Source organism: Podarcis raffonei, chromosome 5 (assembly GCF_027172205.1).
Source record: "Podarcis raffonei isolate rPodRaf1 chromosome 5, rPodRaf1.pri, whole genome shotgun sequence".
NCBI classification, from domain to species: domain Eukaryota; kingdom Metazoa; phylum Chordata; class Lepidosauria; order Squamata; family Lacertidae; genus Podarcis; species Podarcis raffonei.
Window position 1 is genome coordinate 73,147,975 of NC_070606.1, and position 21,591 is coordinate 73,169,565.

The 21,591-nt window shown below is 41.7% G+C and overlaps 1 protein-coding gene across 1 annotated transcript in view; it reads left to right on the forward strand.

Annotated features, from left to right (window-relative positions):
• COL4A3 (collagen type IV alpha 3 chain) overlaps positions 1 to 21,591 on the forward strand; it is an 82,043-nt gene that overhangs the window by 39,922 nt on the left and 20,530 nt on the right. The window contains exons 10-31 of the mRNA XM_053390077.1: positions 332 to 394; positions 821 to 856; positions 974 to 1,015; positions 3,363 to 3,440; positions 3,860 to 3,922; positions 4,871 to 4,927; positions 5,298 to 5,342; positions 6,034 to 6,087; positions 7,194 to 7,235; positions 7,571 to 7,658; positions 10,490 to 10,525; positions 10,671 to 10,835; positions 11,603 to 11,695; positions 12,458 to 12,553; positions 15,532 to 15,602; positions 15,849 to 16,037; positions 16,741 to 16,909; positions 17,218 to 17,310; positions 17,904 to 18,008; positions 19,033 to 19,130; positions 19,302 to 19,452; positions 20,175 to 20,288. Of these exons, the coding sequence (XP_053246052.1) occupies positions 332 to 394; positions 821 to 856; positions 974 to 1,015; positions 3,363 to 3,440; positions 3,860 to 3,922; positions 4,871 to 4,927; positions 5,298 to 5,342; positions 6,034 to 6,087; positions 7,194 to 7,235; positions 7,571 to 7,658; positions 10,490 to 10,525; positions 10,671 to 10,835; positions 11,603 to 11,695; positions 12,458 to 12,553; positions 15,532 to 15,602; positions 15,849 to 16,037; positions 16,741 to 16,909; positions 17,218 to 17,310; positions 17,904 to 18,008; positions 19,033 to 19,130; positions 19,302 to 19,452; positions 20,175 to 20,288 (1,948 nt within the window). The remainder of the gene's footprint in view (positions 1 to 331; positions 395 to 820; positions 857 to 973; positions 1,016 to 3,362; positions 3,441 to 3,859; positions 3,923 to 4,870; positions 4,928 to 5,297; positions 5,343 to 6,033; positions 6,088 to 7,193; positions 7,236 to 7,570; positions 7,659 to 10,489; positions 10,526 to 10,670; positions 10,836 to 11,602; positions 11,696 to 12,457; positions 12,554 to 15,531; positions 15,603 to 15,848; positions 16,038 to 16,740; positions 16,910 to 17,217; positions 17,311 to 17,903; positions 18,009 to 19,032; positions 19,131 to 19,301; positions 19,453 to 20,174; positions 20,289 to 21,591) is intronic.

Consider the following 21,591-nt stretch of genomic DNA (forward strand, 5'->3'; position numbering starts at 1 on the left):
TGCCCAGTTTCCTCCATTAGTGGCTAAAATTAGACAGGCTTTTATGGACAGGAATGTCTCAGACCATAGAGGTGACAGTCAAAATATTTAACAGTGGAATCCTATGCATGTTTATTCAGAGGCAGAATGGGAATAACTCAATAGGACTTATGAGTAGGAGTGGGCTGTTTGTCCTGTTTCTTCCACTTTGGTCAGTGTGACCTGCAAGGCTGAAAATCTGAAGCTCCTTGGGCAGGGCTTGGGCTGCAGCCTAAGGGAGTGAAAGAAGCCTAAAAGCAAACAAACAAATCCAATAATGGAAGCATTATTTTTATTTCTTGTTGATGTAAAGGGTGATCCAGGACCTCGAGGATTACCAGGGCTGATAGGGCCAGAGGGCCCTCCAGGCTTTCCGGTAAGTAGAAAATCTGAATTTCCATGTTGATTAAAAATTGCTATTATTCAAAGGGCACATAAGACATAAGTTGCAACGTTCTGATGTTGGAGAGCAGAAAATTGTGCACATTAGCTCAGTGGCATGCAAAACATTCTGGCATTACTAGGTGGCCCCGGGAACTAGCCTTGAATACATATCCTTTGATATTTTTATTGTGCTTGATTATCCAAGACTCTGCAGAAATCTGCTTTGGTGCAATTTTGAAAATGTAAATGACGTTTTCTGAATTTGTTCATATTTATAGTACGTTACAAGTAAGTATTATCATTTAAGCACCTCTTTACTTATTTTGTCCCTGTTTTTCTTTTTAAAGGCAAGGTGGATGATGTTTCTTCCATAAAGCATTTCAGGCAAAATGTGTAATGTGTTTATCTGTACTTTTAGGGAGCACTAGGAAGACCAGGACTTCCAGGGCCAAAGGTATTTTCAGAATTGCAATATCAACACTGCTGAATTGCCCCTACTACCATTTTCTGTTTCCATAATTAATTGGGGCTTTCAAAACATTTGCTAAAGACATTTTGGTTTTGTTTGCAGGGTCTTATGGGTGTTAAAGTCATTGGTGCCAAAGGATTAAAGGTAAAAAAAAGCACATAAATATACATACATCTCCCTGCTCCCCTCAAAATAACTAATTATTTTTGTTTTTCTACCAGCTGAGGGCATATCAGTATCATGCAATAAATGCTGCTTTCTCTAGGGCACTTTAAGTCTTGATCTTATTAAGAGTGCAGCTATCTTCCTTGTGTTCTTACAGTTGCCAAATGAATTCTCAAAAACCAGATTGGCTATTTCACTTCACTTCAGGCCTGCTATAGGTGCTCTGTTCTCACAGTAGGGTCTATGTTACTCTTACAGATAAGTGGCAGCTGTCCCAGTCTGCTGTACCTACCATTGATTCAGCTGGCAAGTGTAGTTTGTGTGTTCAGACCCAGGGACCTCCCCCCCTAAATAAACACACATTTGACTCAAATTTTAGTTTTGGTTTTGGGCAGAATTTAGGCCACAATTATTAATTACAGAAAAAGTGAGTGGTTGCATAGGCTCTGGTTCGACTAGCTCCCTGCACCCTTGCAGGTAGCGCTGACCCAGAGCTCTATCATAGGTCGGCCAAGGGTGAACACCTGAGGTAGGTGGAAAGCCCAGGAACAGACTATATCCACTCCCGAGATGCTCCCCTGGACTCAGGCACGGGCACAACCCCCTCTTGGGGGTTGACCAAACCAAGTTGAGTCCCTGGATTCCTTTAACGGAATACCCTTCACATAGGGATGGCAAGACCATTCTCCCATCCCTATCACCTGAATCAGTGCCTATCCGCAACCTTACAAGTTGTGACGGTTTGCTATGTGGCAGGCGAAACCCAAATGGCAACAGCCAATCAGCCAAGTGGGGAAAATTCCTGCCATATCCCTGTCCCAACAACAGACGACACACGACGGCATAGCAAGGCCAATCGCAAGATGCCCTAAATATAGGGAGAGGTGGGCGGGTGTTCCGATGCATGAGCCGAAAGAAGCAGCTCTGGGTCACATGCATAGGCGTATATAGGTCCCTCGATCCGTTTAGACTGCACCCCATTGGCCAGATTCAACCCAGCAATGAGGCACCTACCAATTGGGTGTTGTGACTATCCAATATACCCACCCGCAACCAGGAGGTCAGTCTCCAGGTCTCACTGCAACACGTGCCCTCTTTGAGGGAGGACACGCTATCTGGGAAACACAAACGATTGCTGGGCCAAAGTATTGGACCAGGGTTTTTTTTTTTTTTTTACGGCATTCCTTGGACTGAATTCTCTGTATGAATAATACCATGCCATGAACACTGCTGCATTTGTCAGGGTTGTCAAACTGCTACATGAAGTAGTGGCAAGGGGATTTTTGTGACAAACTTGTCTTTAAAAGCAAGTTCTACCCCCTGCCCTAAAGAAAAGTAATTGGTATGCCCTGCTGAAGTTGTTGAATTTCACCTTGAATATGAATATTTGAACGGCAGTAATATTTGATCCAACTTAGACATAACACAAAAGGCTGTGGTGATATTGTAGAGCAATCACTAAAATAGCTGGCTACTTCGGAGTATAATGAAGAGGCAATTTTTGAGAAATTAAACAGTTGTCAGTTAACACAGTCAGTGAGCAGCCCTTTGCTTGAAAGCGTCAGCCTTCCTAATGTGCTTTATATTATAATGTAAAATGTAGAATTAGACCAAAAAATGAAATAACAGGGTTGTTTTGAATGACAAAATCAAACGGCCAAGCACCCTGTAAGAAAGAAAGGGTATGAATAGAAGAATCTCAGAACTTCTGGTATGTTATATGCTCAGGACAGGACAGAGTTGGAGATAAGATTCTTGGCTAGAAGGGCTGTATCTCAAACCCAAGAATTTCAGTCTCGTATCCTTTTGCCAAATTATTTTCATGGTCAACGTGCCATGTTAAGCTAGCATATTGTTATGACTAGTACATGACTTCGATAATGTAGAATATTTGAGCTGAATTTTTTAATTAGATCAGGTCTGCTTCAGTGGATTTTATTTGTAACAAATATCCATTAATGCTAAATGCATTGGGGTTTGTTTGTTTGTTTGTTTGTTTGTTTTGCTGCTTTTATTATATAATTGCAATGTTGCACAAATAATGCTTTAGCAAACAGATTCAGCCATTGTCTGCAAAACATTAAATACATGCCTGAAAAGTGTGCTTTTCCTGTAGAAAATAAACACCCATTTTCAATAGATCTGTTATGCCTTCCTGACGTCATATATACTGTATGCTAATTTTGCCATTAGAGCATATTTTTAAACCTCCCCTTCAGTCTTCTATTGTGAGTACATTTTATAATCCCTGGTATTTGGCATGTGCCATCCTAGCTGCCATAAACATATATGAAATAGCTCTTTTGATTTTTCTTTTTTACCACAGGGTGACAATGGACTAATGGGCCCTCCAGGAAAAACTGGAACAGTTATTGTTACCCTAACTGGAGCAGAAAATATGACGGTAGCAGTATAATGACCATTAATGACCATTAATATAATAATGACCATTAATATAATAAGCATTCTGTATAGCTGTTCATCTTTTTCACTGTATGAGTCCCATCAGGGGAAAAGGTGGGGTATAAAGTATATATTAATAATATATAAATTTTATGAAAAGATAAACCAAATAAAGTTTATATAGAGTTATTTTAAAGAAAGTGTACATATATAGATTTTTTCTACCCAAGTGTGCAACACTTCTACCTCTTTTATGTCGGATCCCTAAATTCCATTAGCAAACATTCAGTTTGTATCTTTGCTTGTTCCTATGACTCAGTTAAAATATATCACTTTTGTAAGTACCATCTTTGTTTTTGGGTTCACCAAATAAATAAATAAATAAATAAATTAATTCTATTATTATTATTTTTGTGACAGGAATTAAAAGGAAATAAAGGAGATACGGGTTCTCCAGGACCCCCTGGACCCCCTGGAGATTCAGTAAGTGGTATTGAATTAGCATTTCATCCTTCAGAAGCTAGGACGCGGGTGGCGCTGTGGGTAAAACCTCAGCGCCTAGGGCTTGCCGATCAAAAGGTCGGCGGTTCGAATCCCCGCGGCGGGGTGCGCTCCCGCTGCTCGGTCCCAGCGCCTGCCAACCTAGCAGTTTGAAAGCACCCCCGGGTGCAAATAGATAAATAGGGACCGCTTACCAGCGGGAAGGTAAACGGCGTTCCGTGTGCTGCGCTGGCTCGCCAGAGCAGCTTCGTCACGCTGGCCACGTGACCCGGAAGTGTCTCCGGACAGCGCTGGCCCCCGGCCTCTTAAGTGAGATGGGCGCACAACCCTAGAGTCGGACACGACTGGCCTGTACGGGCAGGGGTACCTTTACCTTTTTACTTCAGAAGCTAGATAGTAAAACATTTTTTTAAAATAGCATATATTTGAAAGCTGCTGACATGACCATATATATATGTACAGTTTGTTCAACATATTTAATCAGTATAGAAATACGTTTGCTTACATGACCTCAACCTGAGGGTCATGGAATAAAATACATGTTGGATGTAGAATGCTGTGAAATGATGGCATCGCCTTAAATATTCTGAGGTACACTTCATAGCGGTGGCCTTAATTCGGAAATAGCTACTTTTAAATATATATATTATTATAAATGTTAAAAATCAGAAAGGGAGGGCAGCTGGGTACACTTGCCCTGGGCCTCAGAGGGCTAAGAAGCCCTGGGGGGTAGCGGCGCCAGTGGCCTGCCAGACTGACACTATCATGCCAAGAACACCCTGGGCCAAACAGTTGACCAGGGATTCCCTCACCAGGCCTCAGACAAGCTCTGCACTGGCCTGCTAAAAATATAAAACAAAATGAGTTGTGCATTCAGTGTAGCAACATAAATCTAAAGGATGTGTGTTGATTGGTAGATCTGTGTTTTAGGGCTCACCTGGTGATTTTCGAAGTGCAAAAGGAGATCCCGGAGAGGCAGGACCTCAGGTTTGTAAACTACCCCCCCCCCTTTTGCAATTGATAGATATTTTTATTTTTTAAAAAACTACCTAGTGTTACAGATATTTCTTTTGTCGTCTAGAAAGGTTAACAGTACAGTTATAGTCTGAAAATACATTTTATGGTTATCAAAGCCATACTGTGGTTGAGGAAATGATTAATACAAATACAACCTGAGTCCATTGGATCTTTAGTTCCATATATCCAGCTTTATTAAACCACATTTTATTAGAATCATATATTGTATGTAGGAAAATAATAATATTATTAGCATATTTTGTTTCATAACAGCAAAGTATTAAAAAGTGGTTTGTTTGTTTGTTTGTTTGTTTGTTTGTTTGTATGTTTGTTTAATTAGGGTAGACCTGGAAAGGATGGAACTCCTGGTCCACCTGGCTTGCTGGTAACAAATAATTTTTTAAAATGTTTTGTGTCAATGTACATTAGTGGTCATGGTCTGGGCTGGACAGGATGTAGGCTATTGTCTATTGGCAAAATAAATGGTAGTCTATGTCTTACTCTCCAGCATCATTAAGGTGGATCAATGCAGGAATTGGATAGCTTCTGGAGAAGAGCAGAGTAAGGGGCAGAATGGCTGAAGAGCTACTCCTGCACAAACTTTAATGTGTCCCCAGAAACCGCCTATAACAGGGTAGGAAAACAGGGGCCCTCCAGGTATTGTTGGACTACAACTCCCATCATCCCCAACACTGGGAGTTGGAGTTCAAAAACAACTTGAGAGCCACAGGTTTCCCACCACAGTCCTATATTGATGCAGTGATTTTGAGTGGTCAGTTCATGGAAGAGGGACACAGACCAGAACCTGAATCTTCATTCAGCTTTGGGCACAAAGGTAGCTCTAAATGTATATTGGTGCTGGAATGAACTGTGTCTTTGGACGCAGCTAGATTGGTTTAAAAAAAAAGTGTTTGATATGTGTTGTGTATGTGATATAAGACTGTGACACCTGATGGCGCTGTGGAGCCCCGTCTTTCCCTACCGGGTTTCCCTGTATGAGTTTACAATGCGTTTAACCGAATCGCTTCGTTGACGTGTCTAGATCCAGCCTTTATGTACAATTTAATTTCCTGCAGGGAGAAAAAGGAGAACAGGGTTTGCCAGGAAGACCTGGGAAAGTTGGTCCCAAGGTAAAAGCTCTTGTTTTCATTTTTGTCTGTTGCGTTTTGCTTCCCTTATCAATTCCAAAAATTTGGAAATAAAAGTATATTACCAATTCAGCAAAAATGAAATGCAATTTTTAATGAACACCAAATTTCTAAAGCAACAGTTTTTTATATTTTATTTTAGGGTATTTCTATCCCATCTCTCTGAAGCTCAAGGCCACTTAAAAAAAATAAGTAAAAAACCAGCAGACTATGAATGAGTCATAACTCTGCTGGTACATTCTGTTCTTGGCTTACAAATGGATTCCTCATTCTAGTGTTTTTGAAGTTCATAAATCGCAAGTGCTCTGATAGGACAAAGGGTTGTAAGAATGTCCTTACAGGGTTTGACTACTGATAGTGGTAGCTGATGGTAGGGCAGAAGGAAGAGAGGTCAACAGTAGGCGGAGCCAGAGCCAGTGACAGGCAGAGCCAACCCTCTTTCCTGCTGAGTTCTACCATGGCAATGATGAGCTAAAGAAGGAGGGAGGTAATAGCCAGTGCCACTCCTTAGACTGGTTGTAAGAAGGCAGGCAGGTGGGAGCTCATTGGGGGCAAACTGAGATTGGTGGGGCAATGCCCCATTTGCTCTAATGGACCAGTCTCAAGTGGACAGTAGGTAAGTCTTTGCAGGGTTTAGTTCACAGAAGCAGGATGGGGATACTAAAAAAAAACCCTGAATATCTGACCAGACCTGCATCATGGAAGACATTGTTGACCCCTAGTCAATGGTTACATACCTAGAATAAGGACAGATAAACTTTGGCCCTCCAGATATTTCTGAACTACAACTCCTATCAAACCTAACCATTGGCCATGCTGACTGGGGCTAATGGGAGTTTTAATCCAGCAACATCTGGAGGGTCACAGGATGCTCAGCTCTAACCTAGGCAAAAGAATAATCAAGCCAGAAATTTTTAGACATTTTAATCTTTTAAAAAAATGAACTTTCTAGATAACTTGCTAACTGGTTTTAACATGTAGACCAAGTGGCCACTAATCTATATCCAATGTAGTCAATAGGTTTCAGAATTCCATTGGATTTGAGAAATTATCATGTTTCTTATATTTTTTTCTGTTTTCTCATATAGGGACAGAAAGGTGAAATCGGCAGCAAAGGAATTCGGGGTCCAGTAAGTGCAAATTCCATTTGTCTTTGTATTTCACTTTAATATCATAAAATTAATAGACAAAGCCTGGTTTTAACATGCTGATCAGTGTCAGATGCCTGCTTCAGGATATGTGTAGCTAAATTGTTTTTAATAGTGGCCTGTGTTTAGCTTCACATAGAAATCACATCACCAAAGGAGCCCTGGTTTTAAAAAAATGGAATTCGGCTTACGATTTTAGCAAAACCAAGTCATCACACAAATGCGCCACATTCATATTACATGCAGCCATGCCTTTCTCTTCATTATTACTTTTTCTCTCTCCTTTTTTGTCTGTCTGTTCCCTCTTTTTATTTAAGACAGAGTATTATGATGAATTGCCAGGTGAAAAAGGAAACCAGGGCTATCCAGGACTCCCAGGACTCAAAGGCCAGTTTGGAGCACCCGGTAAGAGAGCACCAAAGGTTTAAATAACATACCAGGAGCTTACTGAACTACCAGTGCTCAGATGAAGCATATTGACATGTGAAAACTACATCACACCATTGGCTTCTGGGTAGCAAGTGAGGATGAGAAAGAGGCCATTGGGATTTCACTGTCTCTTCAGTGTTAACAGTCTAGCCCTATGAGATTAAAATACCTTGGGACTGAATATGAGGCCTACTTGACCTCAAGGAGAGTGGAGTTGAGGCTATAAAATGCCTGTTGGTCTCAGTATACATTATTAGGCTAAGCCTGCATATCTGTGAGTAAACCCCATTGAACTCAATGATGTTTCGTTTTGAAAAGACATAGACTCATAGAATTGTAGGGTTCTGAGGGATCCTGAGGGTCATCTAGTCCCATCCCTTGCAATGCAGATATCTCAACTAAAGCATCCATGGCAATGATGTATAGATGGTATCTGACCCCTGTTAAATTAGCAAAGATTTATCATACCTGTGATAATCTATGTTGGAAATGTAAAGAAAAAGAAGGTACCTTCTATCATATGTGGTGGACCTGCCCCAAGGTGAATGACTTCTGGGAGAAGATTTATAATGAATTGAAAAAAATGTTGAAATATACGTTTATTAAGAAACCAGAGGTCTTTCCTCTTAGAATAACAGGTTTAGAATTGCCCGAGAAAGATGTTAAATTATTTTTGTATGCCACAATTGCTGCTCGAATTTTATTAGCTAAGAATTGGAAAACACAGGAAATACCAACAGTGGAAGATTGGCAGATGAAGATGATGGATTTTTCAGAGCTAGCCGACCTGACTGGAAGAGTCTGTGATCAGAAGGAGGAGGATTACCAGGAAGAATGGACGAAATTTAAAGATTATTTAGTTAAATATGTTAAGTTAAATTAATTGGAAAAGCTTGTAAATACCAGATAGGCTTAGGATTTAAATATGTAACATGATAAATTAATATGTTGAACTCTAGATTGGGAAAGAAAGAAAGATGTTAAGTGACTAAGTTAATTTTATGAGAATATAGGTTTTGGAAAACCATTAAAATGATATACACTGAAATTCAACCAAGCGGATATGAGGAAGTTGCTTAACAATGTTAATAAGATTAGTTTTAATAAGGCTAGGCTTTATGTTTGTTTGTTTGTTTGTTTGTTTGTGTGTTTAAAAATTTGTGGAAAACTAATAATTTTTGGGGGGGGGGAAATAAAAATAAAGCATTCATGGCAGATGGCCATCCAACATCTCCTTAAAAACTTTCAGGGAAGGAGAGTCCACCACCTTCCAAGAGAGCCTGTTCTACTGTTGAATGGCTCTTACTGTCAGGAATTTATTCCTGATCTGACACGCTAAATCTACAGGGCTGTGGTGACTTTGGCTCTCTCAATATTTTGTTCGAAGAGGACCTGGCTCCCTCCTTTTGGGTGAAGATATAGGCAAAGTAGGTGTTGAGCAGATCTGCCTCACACAATAACATTTCTCCATGTTCTCCACACAGAGGATCTACCACTTGCTTATTCTTCCTCTTGCTCTATACACAGCTGAAGAAGTTGTTGCTGCTGCTGCTGCTGCTGCTGCTGCTGCTGCTGCTGCTGTTTTAACCTCTCTTGCAAGCCTGAGCTCATTCTGAGCTTTGGCCCACCTGACTTTCTCCTGCAATTGTTGGCTATTCATGTAGACTCTTCCTTCCCTCCCTCCCCCCCCCCAATTTTCCCCATTTCTTATACATGTCCTTCTTAAATATTAGGTCATCTAAGCTACATTGGTTCCTTAAGATGCCTCCCACTTTTCTTTCTTGTGGGAATTGTCTGCATTTGTACCTACCTAAAGTGCAACTTTAAGAAACTCCCACCCATTATTATTATTATTATTATTATTATTATTATGATCATCATCATCATCATCATCATCATCATCATCATATATTTATTAGATTTGTATATCACCTTTCATCTGAAGATCCCTGGGTGGTTCACAACAGAAAATTTGAAAGTGAGAATACAACATAAATAATAGAACAAAAACAAACTAATAACCCCCACAAACATATTCAAAAAGCCGTGAAATGTTAATCAGCCAAATGCCTGGTTGAAGAGAAGCTTTTCTGCCTGTCGCCTAAAGATATGTAATGAAGGTGCCAGGTGAGCCTCCCTGGGGAGAACATTCCACAAATGAGGAACCACCACAGAAAAGGCTTGTCCTTCCAGCGTGTTTGTTTCATGAGTCCTAAGTTTATCTTTATATGATGATTCTATTGTATATGTGGAACCCTTACAGGGGGTGATAATTAAAGTTTGTTGGTAACACTAGATTAATCTGCCAATCTTTACATTAGTTATTAAAACTTCAGGAACTTTCCAATGCCTTCCAGGACACATTTGAGATAAGAACTAAGACCAGGAGAAGGGGTGTGTGTGTGTGTGTCGTTTTGTATGAAATTATGCCAACTTTTCTCATGCCATGATAGACACTACAGAAATCATAGACAAAAGTTCAGATTGGCACGCACCATTACAAACCTGGCAGCAAAGACATGTTTTCAGCAAACATCTAAAGGCCCATGCTGAATCTCTGTTGGAAGAGCATTCCACAGGACTGGGCCAATGACACTAAAATCTCATGTTTATGTTGATGTCAAATGCGCTTCACCAATTCAGGAGGGTGCCAGCAATGCTCCAGTGATGATTTCAGTGATTGATCTGGGGATATAATGTAAATGTTTATAAGGACCTTGAACCTGGTTCAATAGTAGATGGGTAGCCAGTACATATTTGGCCGGCCGGCATAATATAGATATGTGATGAATATACTGTTCTTGCAGGACCACGGGGTCCCCCAGGTGCCACTGGAAGGCCAGGTAAGACCAATAAATATTGTTTGTTTCAGATATATGAAGGAATTCTGGGATATTTAACAACATGAAATTAAATCCTCTGAAATGGCTACAAGCACTGGTACAGAAAACATAGAAATGGAAGTAATACTTTTAACTCTTGCATTAGGTGTTTCGAGACCTGGTCCAAGAGGTCTAACAGGCCCTCCAGGCCTCAAAGGAAGTAAAGGAGATAGAGGACAACCTGGCATGAATGCCATTGGACCCCCAGGACTTCCTGGATTGCAAGGAAGACCTGGCCCAGCAGGATCACCTGGTCTTTCAGGACCACCAGGTAGAGCAAGATGATCATTATTTGTATGTAGCCAGAATGTTTTCATGGCATATTTGTGCAACTCTGGAATTAATGGACTATCCAACTGAACTTCTTATGGCTAAAAGCAGCCACTACTGTTGCAACCATCCCTGCAAAGGAAAGCAGAAATATTAAAGTAGAGAAAGTATGATGGATTTGCAAATGATAGAAACTGGATTAAATCTAGTATATAAATTCATTGATTCCTATTCCAATAGCTTTGGAGTGAGAGACTGGCTAAGTTCAGATAACCATATCTCAACTTAATATGCAGTGTGAAAGTATCTAATTAGTCATAGTTTCTTGATTCACCTTAACTGAGAAACTATGGTTCCCAGCTCAAGGCAGGATCTTAAACCATGGTTTGATACTGGTTTCCGAAATATTATTTCTATATTATTGTGGCCTGCCTCGATTAACAAACTAAATAAATATGCTCATTAGTTAACCAAAGGTATTTTGTAGGTTGACCAATAAATGCCACAATTATTAGACATTCCCCAGTGACTTCCCAAAGTGGTAAGAATAACTAGCAAATGTCAACATTTTCCCGTGTTTTGTTCTTTGCTATGACTTGAATGCACATAGCCTGTGTTTCTTCCATGCTGTCAACACCATAGTATAAGTTAAATTTAAGGACCTTAAATCTGAGGTCCTTAGAAAACCCTAAATGGCCTATAACAGAGGCTATCATGATATTTGTGAGCAATGCATGAATATTTTGTGTTGTTCTCACCCATAAACAGGTATAATAACTTTTGAAAGAGGCCCACTGGGACCCCCAGGAACCCCAGGATGCATTGGACCTCCAGGCCTTTCAGGAGATAGTGGAGCAAAAGGTCAGTTGCAAATACATTTCCAATCTTAATAGTTTGGGGACGGCATGGTGGTGAACAGAAATCTTAACCATAATGATTATTAGACTCTGTCAAGACTACTTAGGCATAGAATATACTCAGTTCCTTTTCATCATGCTAAGGGCAATTAGACCTGATTCTGCTTTTCATTCTGAGCTCATAAAGGCAACCAAACTGTCCCAGAGTAGATTGGCTTCCTCTCTCTCCTTCCAAACAATAATGAGGATTTTACCCTATACCAAATGCCAATATTTATATGAGCATGTGTGACAGTCAGTGTTGGACTTAGACTGGGGAGACATGGATTCAGTTCCCCAGTCAGCCTTGATTCTAACTGAGTGACCTTGAGACACTGTTGGGTTGCTGTGAGGATAAACTACGGATCCCCTAAGCTAGACTATATTCATCGTTTTTAAGGACAAATATTCTTTACTGGGGAAATTTGCCTCACTATCTGCTCCTAGGGTTAACCATATTGCTAAATATGGAAAGCTCAGGGGAATTAGATGCACAGACATGATTACACTCTTTCTCATCCTATCTTTGTGATGTTATACATTGTATAAAATGTATCTGTGATCTTCGAATGAAGGGCCCTGTGATCTTTGAATGAAGGGCAGTAGAGAAACTTAATAAATGATAATCCTTGCTGATAAATACATACAGTGCTGTAGGGCACGTGTGCTTTTGACATAGCAATAATTTACCAATGTCACCTTTAACAGAGGAATAATTTTACTGCAGGTGAAGAAGCAGGCCCATGTGACCAGTGCACCTTTTTGACGGGGCCACCTGGCCTTCCTGGTGTTCCTGGAGCACAGGGTGAACAAGGAGTTAAAGGTAAAAGAATCTGACAGTGCTTGAGAATTGCTAAAATATACCAAGAGCTCAGGGAAAGGGGTAGAAGAGGGTGAAAAATCTCCAACTGGCAGTATATTCCAGTTTGTGGTTCGAGGAAAAACCTGTCTGGTAACTGTGATGACTCAGGCAAGAAGCAAAGGGAACTCCAAAGACCGATGTATCTCCTGAAAGGGTGGGGGTGGAGGGAGGGAGGAGGGGTGGGGGGAGGAGAAGGAAAGCGTGGGCGGGAGTTGGGAGGGAGGGGGGGAGTAAAATGAACATGCCGGGCAAGGAAAAGTTTTTTGAAGAAAAGGAAAATAGCTGTCCTTTACAGTGAGCCAAAATGAAGTGGAAATATAAACCGTGGGTTAACCTGGACTTTTCAGTAAGGTACTATAAGCCGAAACCTTTTTTGTTGTTGTTTAAAAGCGGTTTTCTTTAGGGAGCCTGTACTGGCAAGTGAAGCCAATGACAAGAACCAGGCAAAGGCACACCTTCAAAGGTTCTAAACGTATAAACGTGCAGTGCTGAGGAATGGTTTCCTGATCAGAAACCCTGAATTGTCCACCCCAAGCCCTGCCTTATTTCTTCCCCCAAACATCAAGCGAAGGGGGGGTGGCTTAGAGAAACCAAGAGGGGTGAGGTTTAAGCGCACAGTCTATTCCAAGCCCCGGCAGCCTTTAAAATTTTACAGGGGGCTCCCGATTTAAGTGGTACCAATGGAAGGGATGGCAGGGTAAATTAAACCCACGCTAGAAGAGTAATAAATCAATAAACGGCAGGCACAAACACACGCTGCAAGCACACACACACACACACGACTTAAAATTAGAGAGGAACAGGAAAAGGAACCCTGAGGATCATCTAGTCCAACCCCAGCAATGCAGAAATATTCAGCTGTCCCATACAGGGATCGAACTTGCAACCTTGGCATTATCAGCACCATGCTCTAACCAACTGAGCTATCCAGGCTCTCAAGGACAATAGAGGGGGAAACGCACCAGCACCCTGGCCAACAAATTAAAATGTAAGGCAAACCCACTCAGTCACCCAGACCAGCCATGCAATTGGACAGGCAAGGGCAATAGAGGGGGAAACGTACAAGCACCCTGGCCAAAATTAAAATAAAACGCACAGCCACCAAGGCAGAGGCAGGGGAAGGAAAGCGAGGAGACGAGGGGGAAAGAAAGACGGAGCCACACTCACACTCAGACCTCTCTGGGGGCACGTGCTGGGCAAGGGAACAAGCTGCAGCTTAAGAAAGGTAATTCACACTCAGACCGCACAAACAAATCAAGCACTAGGAGTGGGGGGAAATAGAAGGTTAAATGTAGGTTTTTACACGGAAAAGAGGACACAGCAAGGCAAACCTGGATGCCTGGGTTTTTAAAAGCAGTAAAGCAATGAGCGCACGCAAGCCTCCTAAAGTTAAAAGGCAAGCCAGGAACCAGGCAGCCTCCACACACAGAGACACCCCCCCCAACTCCAAACCTCATGGCTCTTCCCTGTGATGACTGTGATGACTCCTAGCTGATGACTCGCGAAGGGACAATGAAAAGTGAGGGCTGGAGGCTGGCGCCGCAGCAATTTAGGCTGCTGTACACCCTGCTTGAGGCGGAGTCCGGCTCCCGGCCACAACCACTCCCCTCTCTTGCAGGGAGGAGAGTCTTTATAGAACATTTTACCTCAGCCATTCTGATGTAGAACATAAATTAGTAACGTGGTTTGCTTATATACTTTAAGAAGGGAGGCTTTAGAAATTATTAGGATAAATAATGTGCCTTATGATCCATCACCCTGCTGTCAGAGTGCCCTATAGAGTGCCCATAGTGCTAAAGGGCACAGCTGGTGTCAACAGGATTGTAAAAAACGCAACTCCAGGACACCAGCAAACAGCTGCACACTGGCTTTGTATAATAAAAGTTTAATGCACTAGTGAGGAACAAAGGCGCTTCTGGAATGGAGTATCTTGGAAAAGGTCGTGGCTGGCTGAAACCCTATACTACAACATTTTGTTGTAGGTTCCAACTTGTATTCTACTTATCATTAGACTATGATTCATCTCCCTTAGGATATTATTGTTTAATATTCTACTCAGGGAAAGCTAACCTGTCTCCACCCCATGCAAGTAAGCAGCCGCAGTGCTAGTGTTGGGAGGGCAGCTCTGTGGCATCCCCCACACCTTGCCAGCCACTTCTGTGCTACAGAGAAGACCTACTCTGAGTTCCTATGCAGTGAACTACAGACATTAGCAGGAGCACAGACAGCCTTCTCCTGATTTCAGGATTTGGGCTGGCTGATATCGGAAGAAGCACTCTTGCTTTCAATGTCAGTCTGGTTATTTCTGTAGTAGTATATGGCCAGTTACTTAGGAGCAGGTGGAGCTTGTCAACCTGGGAAGGGGGCCCATCTATAAGAGAAGGGAAACTCTGGTCCTAAATGTCTGCTGCAGTTCGAAAGCACACAGTGCAAGTAGATAAACAGATACCGCTCTGGCGGGAAGGTAAATGGTGTTTCTGTACGCTGCTCTGGCTTTGCCAGAAGTCATGCTGGCCACATGACCCAGAAGCTGTACACCGGCTCCCTCGGCCAGTAAAGTGAGAGGAGCACCACAACCCCAGAGTCGTCCGCGACTGGACCCAACCCTGCACACTTTAAACCCTGCACAAATCCAGAGTGGAGTCCCTAAGATGGTTGGATGGTGCTTTGTACACCTCCTGGCAACTCCTGCAGCCAAGCTGGCACCAAGCGTATTGCTCTGTGAGGCTGAGAAGAGGGGTCTTGTCTTGTGGGCAGCCCAGGACCTCCATACACACTGCCCAGGCTTGCATCCCGCAGAGGTCAATTCAGTGCTACTAATGCATCAGTTTGACTTCACCTCCGGAGGCACACTCCATTGTCTCTCGAGAGAGATGGATGCCAGCAACAATTACTTCAACCTTCCAGTTCTCTCTAAATCACTGTCTCCACCATTACAGGTATAGAAGGAGCATTGGGGCCTAAAGGATCCCAAGGAACCCCTGGCTTTCAGGGGCCTCCCGGCAGTCAGGTACGGTTCATGTTAAATTGTTTTTAGAGTTGGTTTATATATAGAGCCCTTTCCATCATAAAAATGCCTCATTGGAGGATATGGATTCTTTCACCTGCAGTAGCTGACAATGGGAAAAACCTCTTCACACACAGAATCATTTCACCACAATGCCTTAGTGTGTTGATTTTACTGTACCTTTCATAGAATTTATATAGATTCAACATTACAGTTCCTGTCATATTTTATTAACAACATGTGACCCAGGGACTTCCAGGTCTTCCAGGAAACCAAGGCCTTAAAGGATTGAAAGGTGAGCCAGGGTATGCAGAACCAGAAGGCCCAAAAGGAGACAGAGGAGAACCAGGACCAAGAGGAAACTCAGGAGAAAATGGTGCAGATGGGTTACCTGGGAAACCTGGACTGAAAGGCTCAAGAGGCTCTATGGGAGAACAGGTTAGTACCTGCTACTTTCACATCTAGTGCAATCATCATGATTTTTGCATTGCTTTCAATCCATTGAAAAATAAATAAGGTAAACATATCTGAAGACATTCGTCAAGGTACATGCACATATATTAATTTTTGTTGTGTGCCCCAATTCTATTACAACATCTGAAAAAGTCATGTGGAAATGTGCATGACTGGAGCCTATACGCAACATAAATCTGTAGTGGTCACCGATTTCCCTTTTGGATTTAGCTGAATGTACACTTTAAAGTGTGTGGAAGGATTCAGTGTAGTCCTATGGCAGTCCTTCCATCCTTCCAGCCTTTCCGTTTGCCAGATGAAACAATCCCCCTCCCCCCCCCCGTTCTCCTGACCCCACAGAGCCAAATTTGGGGGAGGAAAAGCCCTGTTGCGCTCATGGAAGTCCTTGCACAGACTTCCAGTAGTGGGACTCAATAGTTGAATCTGGCCTTATTTGTGCTGATCAAAATGAAATTGTTATGTTACTTATTTCTGCTTTGAGTGCCATTGCTGAATCATGGTGGCAAGTGCAGACTCCATCATGTTTCTAGCAGTGCATATGCAAAAAATCTATGTTCATCCAGGGTCTTTGCTGTAGACACCAACCTTCATTTCTGACTGTGACTTACCATTATATATGCAGGTGTTTTGAGTGTTTGTTAAGCAGTGTTTTCTGAATTCTTATCAGGGACCTGATGGTACAAAAGGAGACAGAGGTGCACCAGGACCAGTTGGTATCTCAGGTCTTCCTGGAGAGAGAGGGCTACCTGGACCACCAGGATATGGACCACCAGGAGTGGAAGGCTCTAAGGGATCTCAGGGAAATCCTGGTTTGCCTGGGTTGGTTGGAGAAGCAGGTTGGTAGATATTATTGTTGTTATTACTAAATAATTTGACTGTGGTGTCTATAGTAGATTTAAAAGCTGCAGTGGGTGTCAAGGCATATATATATATATATATATATATATATGCAGCTCAGTTAGTCATCTGATTGCTGAAAAACTCAGCTAATTTGCTGGGTTTCCTTGCAGTGCGCTTATCAGCCATTTTGGAGCTACAAATCTGCTACCCCCTCCCCCGAAGTTGTGTAACTTCATTGTGCTGCTGTCTTTAAATAACCACTGGCATATTCTAGTTTGTGTTCTTGTTGTTATACACTTTTAAGGTCCTAAAGGTGAGCCTGGTCAAGTAAATGCAATTCCTGGACCTCCTGGACTTCGAGGGCCAGATGGTAGGCCTGGACCACAAGGAGAAAGAGGTGAGAACTACCTTTTCAAGCTGGACTTCTGTCAAACTGACCCTTCTAAAATATTACACACACAAAAAGGGAAAAGGCTGCAATTTGTCATGGTCAAGCAGCAGCCACTACGCAAAGTAGCAACCTGCAGAAGAGGCTGAAAGAACAAGCAAGGTAAGCAAGCAAAATCTTGATAGCAAGGAGCAAAGATGCTCTAGTTTTGTAGGTGAGTGGCCAGGATTGACTAATTCCCTTATGCAGGGTGTTTACATGGATGGTTAAGGCTGCATCCTAGCCCATCCTTAGCTGGGAAGGCAAGCCCCATTGAACTCAGTGGGACTTCCTTCTAAGTAGATATAGTTAAAAGTGCACTGTTGGCCACTGTTGAGAGAGGGCTTTAGGCACAATTCCTGTATAACTTGTAACTCAACTCACCAGCCAATCAGTGGGGAGAGAGACAGATCCATGAAGGGGGGAAAAACCCAGGCAGGTACTTTAGTTTCTTTAGCCCCAGTTCATAGGGCAGACCCTTCAACCTCATGAGTTGTTGTTCTAGATAGAGTGTGGCTTGCCATTTGATACTGCTGCCAGAAGTACTTTGCATTCTTTGATAGGTAGTGTTGGATCCAGAGGGCCACGTGGATATCCAGGCCTCCCAGGACCAGAAGGTGACCCTGGCTTTTCAGAATATGGATTTCCTGGCTATCCTGGCATTAAAGGTAACATATTTGTCTTTTCTTGAAGGAAAAAAGAGAGAGAATAAAACGAAGTAATGAAACAAATGAGAAATTTAATAAATAATCATCTATGAAGTCCTTGAGAACTTCAGAGAGAGAGAAAAAACTCAGTTAGATCTGTATTACCATGGACATCAGTGGTAGCCAATGTGTTGATTGTGTAAGCTGTTGGGTTCCAACCCACAAGGTCAGTGATGAAGAATAATGGGAGTTGTAGTCAAACAACATTTGGAGGGTTCCATATTGGCTCCCCATGGTGTACATATAGTATCTTCATTAGAGCACTTCAGTAAAACTATATCATGCATTTTCAAAACAGAGGACAGCTGTCAATTTAACTTTAAAAGTAACATGCATACAAATTTCATTTGTTTTGACATACTGTACTTCTGGTGCTGTAATAGCATCTTCCATTACTCTGTTGTAAAAGTGAACAGAGGGTTGTAGCACTGAGTGGCATATCCCACCAGCACAAGGATTTCTGCTTGTGCCATGGGATTGCCCTCCCCTCCTTGCACACATCCCTAAACCTGTTATGGGATCCCTCAAACTGTCCAGTGCAGATTTGGGGAGGGCAGTGGGCATGCACAGTGGAAAGATTGGTGAGAAAGTCCTATTGAACAAGCACAAATCCTTGCCCTGACAAGACATGTTCGTTTGATGCTCTCCAGTTACTTGGTTGATTTCCCCCCCCTGGTTCTGTTGTCTTTCAGACAATAAAAATTGCATTAAAAAAATTAAATTCGTGTTCAGTTTTTGCATATTATAACAGCTGCATTTATTTATTCATTCAAAACTTTTGCATCCCACCTTTCTTCAAAAAGTTCAAGGCAGCTGACAACAAAATCTAACCATAAATTAACAATTAAAAAAAACCAGTTGCAAGATTCCTAACTTAATTAGCAAGAAAAATGTCAGAACCTAAAAAAAATGACATACCCACTTATTGCAAACCTTCAAAAGCCTGTGTTATATCACTGAACATTGTTTCCCCTCCACTTTGTAGGAGATAAAGGGTCTCCAGGACCCACAGGGCCACCAGGCTGTCCCGGACAATTAGGGGAACCAGGCTTACCTGGAAAACCTGGAATACCTGGAGAAAAGGTTGGTCCGCAAATGAATTCCACTGAGTTTAATGGGTTCTACTAATCAGCAAGAGCATTAACAATTTTAAGAATTTTAAGAAATGCTAAGAATATTAAGAAATAAAAATTAAGTTTTACTTACAGTGTTTGAGACATGACATTTATTGCTATTATTTCCTCCATGTTTTAGGGTGAACCGGGCCCAGTTATACCTGGACAACAAGGCAGACTGGGTTCACCAGGAGTAGATGGCATGCCAGGTGAGAAGGGCGAAAGAGGATTCCCTGGACTTCCAGGGCTCCAAGGTCAACGAGGTCGTGATGGTGCTGATGGGCCAAGAGGTAGAGTATATTTTGAGCAAAATGTTTGCCTCCTTGACATATTAACTAAACATTATGAAATTTCACTCATTGGAGGTTTCATTCAAGAAACTTATATCTCTCCATTCCATCGCATTTGAGCAATGTTCAGTTTGTGCAACCTGAGGATACAGAAGGTATCCTTGAAGAAGTGAAGCCATCTCTCTGTGCACTCAGCTCTCATCCCTTCCTTGCTGCTACAAGAGGCATGGTGAAATTGGGGGGGGGGACCACAGCTTTAGTGGTGGCTTATCTGGAAGTGCAGAGATTTAAACCCCAAGTCAAGCCATACTTAAAAGAAATGGGACTGACATACTAGGCAATTGAAAAGGCCAGATATATCAAGTCTAAGTTGAATACTTTTAGGTCTCTAGTCTGATGGAAGAGCAGGAGAGAAGGAACCAGGTGCCTGTTAAACTGCTTTTGCTCCAAACTGAGGTGCCTGTTGCCAAATGGACTTGGTCATTAGAGTGCTGCCCCCCCCCCCCAGCTACAGCTTTCCACGCCTGTAAACTAAATGTGTGAAGTGGATGCATGTATGTTCTGGAGTGTGTGTGACGGGGGGAGGGGGAGAAGAGGGAGGGGAAGAATGAAATGGAAAGAAGAGGGAGGGAAAGAATGGAAGCATAAGGAACTCATTATAAAACGGGGCCCTTTGTCACATGCTATTAAGTTACCTTAATGCTATCAATACTATCTTTTAGGAGAACCTGGGTCCCCTGGAGTTCCAGGAGAAAAAGGTGTTCCAGGAAAAATAGGTGACTGTCTTCTTGGCTTACCAGGCCCACCAGGTCTATGTGGATTAATGGGCCCCCCGGGTAAGTATTACACAAAATAATTGGGACTCATGCAGTAAACGAAGTACATATTGTCACCCCCCCTACTCTAAGCCAGCACATGCTCTTCTGAACACCTGAAGCAAGGTCATGAAGCACACTTCACTGATTTATGGGTAAGGAGCAGTGCTCATCAAAACCACAGACTTGTCTGTCTCATTTTCTTCACATAGGATATCTTAGACAAGTATATTGTAGGCAGTCACGGTCCTCTCTGCAAAAGGGACATGATATCTCTTTGAGAATATATTCATATTTATAACATTGTTGATACTTCAAATAAAATCCTATTGAGTTTAGGTTTGGTTTGTTGAACAGGGGAGGGGCAAAATAATGAAAGTACAATCCTATACTTGGCTACCTAATAGTAAACCCCATTTAATTCAATTGGTTTATTCCCAGGTAAGTGGAGTTAGGATTAAGACCTAAAATATTTTAACTCGGGTTATATCTTCTGCATAAGTCTCCAGCAGATGGTACCTGAAATTGAATTAAAAACCCAGAAAAAAATATAGGCATACAAAATATCCAGTCACATAGATACTTTTTCTCTGTTAATTTCACTGTTAATTTAAATTCCTTTTAAAATGTTTTTAATTATTTTTGTTTTTATTGATAATTTAAATATCTATGATAAACCACTTAGAGATTTTGCTACCATATAGCAGTATATACATTTCATTGAATGAATGAATGAATGAATGAATAAATAAATAAATAAATAAATAAATAATAAGATTTACTTTTTCTTCTTTTTTAAAGTGACCCGAAAGGGTTTTTGTCATTGTCGTTGTTCAAATGGCTTTGCTAGTAGACTCTGGATGAGTTCAATTGTCATTATTCTGCTGGAGGGACTCAAGTGACACTGCATATTTAGATTTGCCACAATTAAAGTAGATTAAAGTGGTCTGTCGAGCAAATCCACTTTAAAACAAAAACTGATTTTTAAGCTTGTAAAACTGATGGGGAAATACGCTGAAAAGTGTGGGATGAACAAAATATTAACGGGAAAATGTATAGCTTCTGTGCTGGGATGAATGCTCATTGTTATATAACTTCCCTACAAACAAATCAACAAATGCTCAATAAACTCTAGATGTAGTGTAACCTCTGCGTAAGCTTTACACTGACAAATTAGCAAGTTATCTGGAGGATCCCTCTGTATACAGTTTGCTGTACTTCTTAGCTGTCCTTGTCTGTAAAACTACTTCTTACAAAATATGTTCTTGACCTCAAGATCACAACCTTATTCGGGGGGGGGGCAGGGAACATTTTCACATAATGG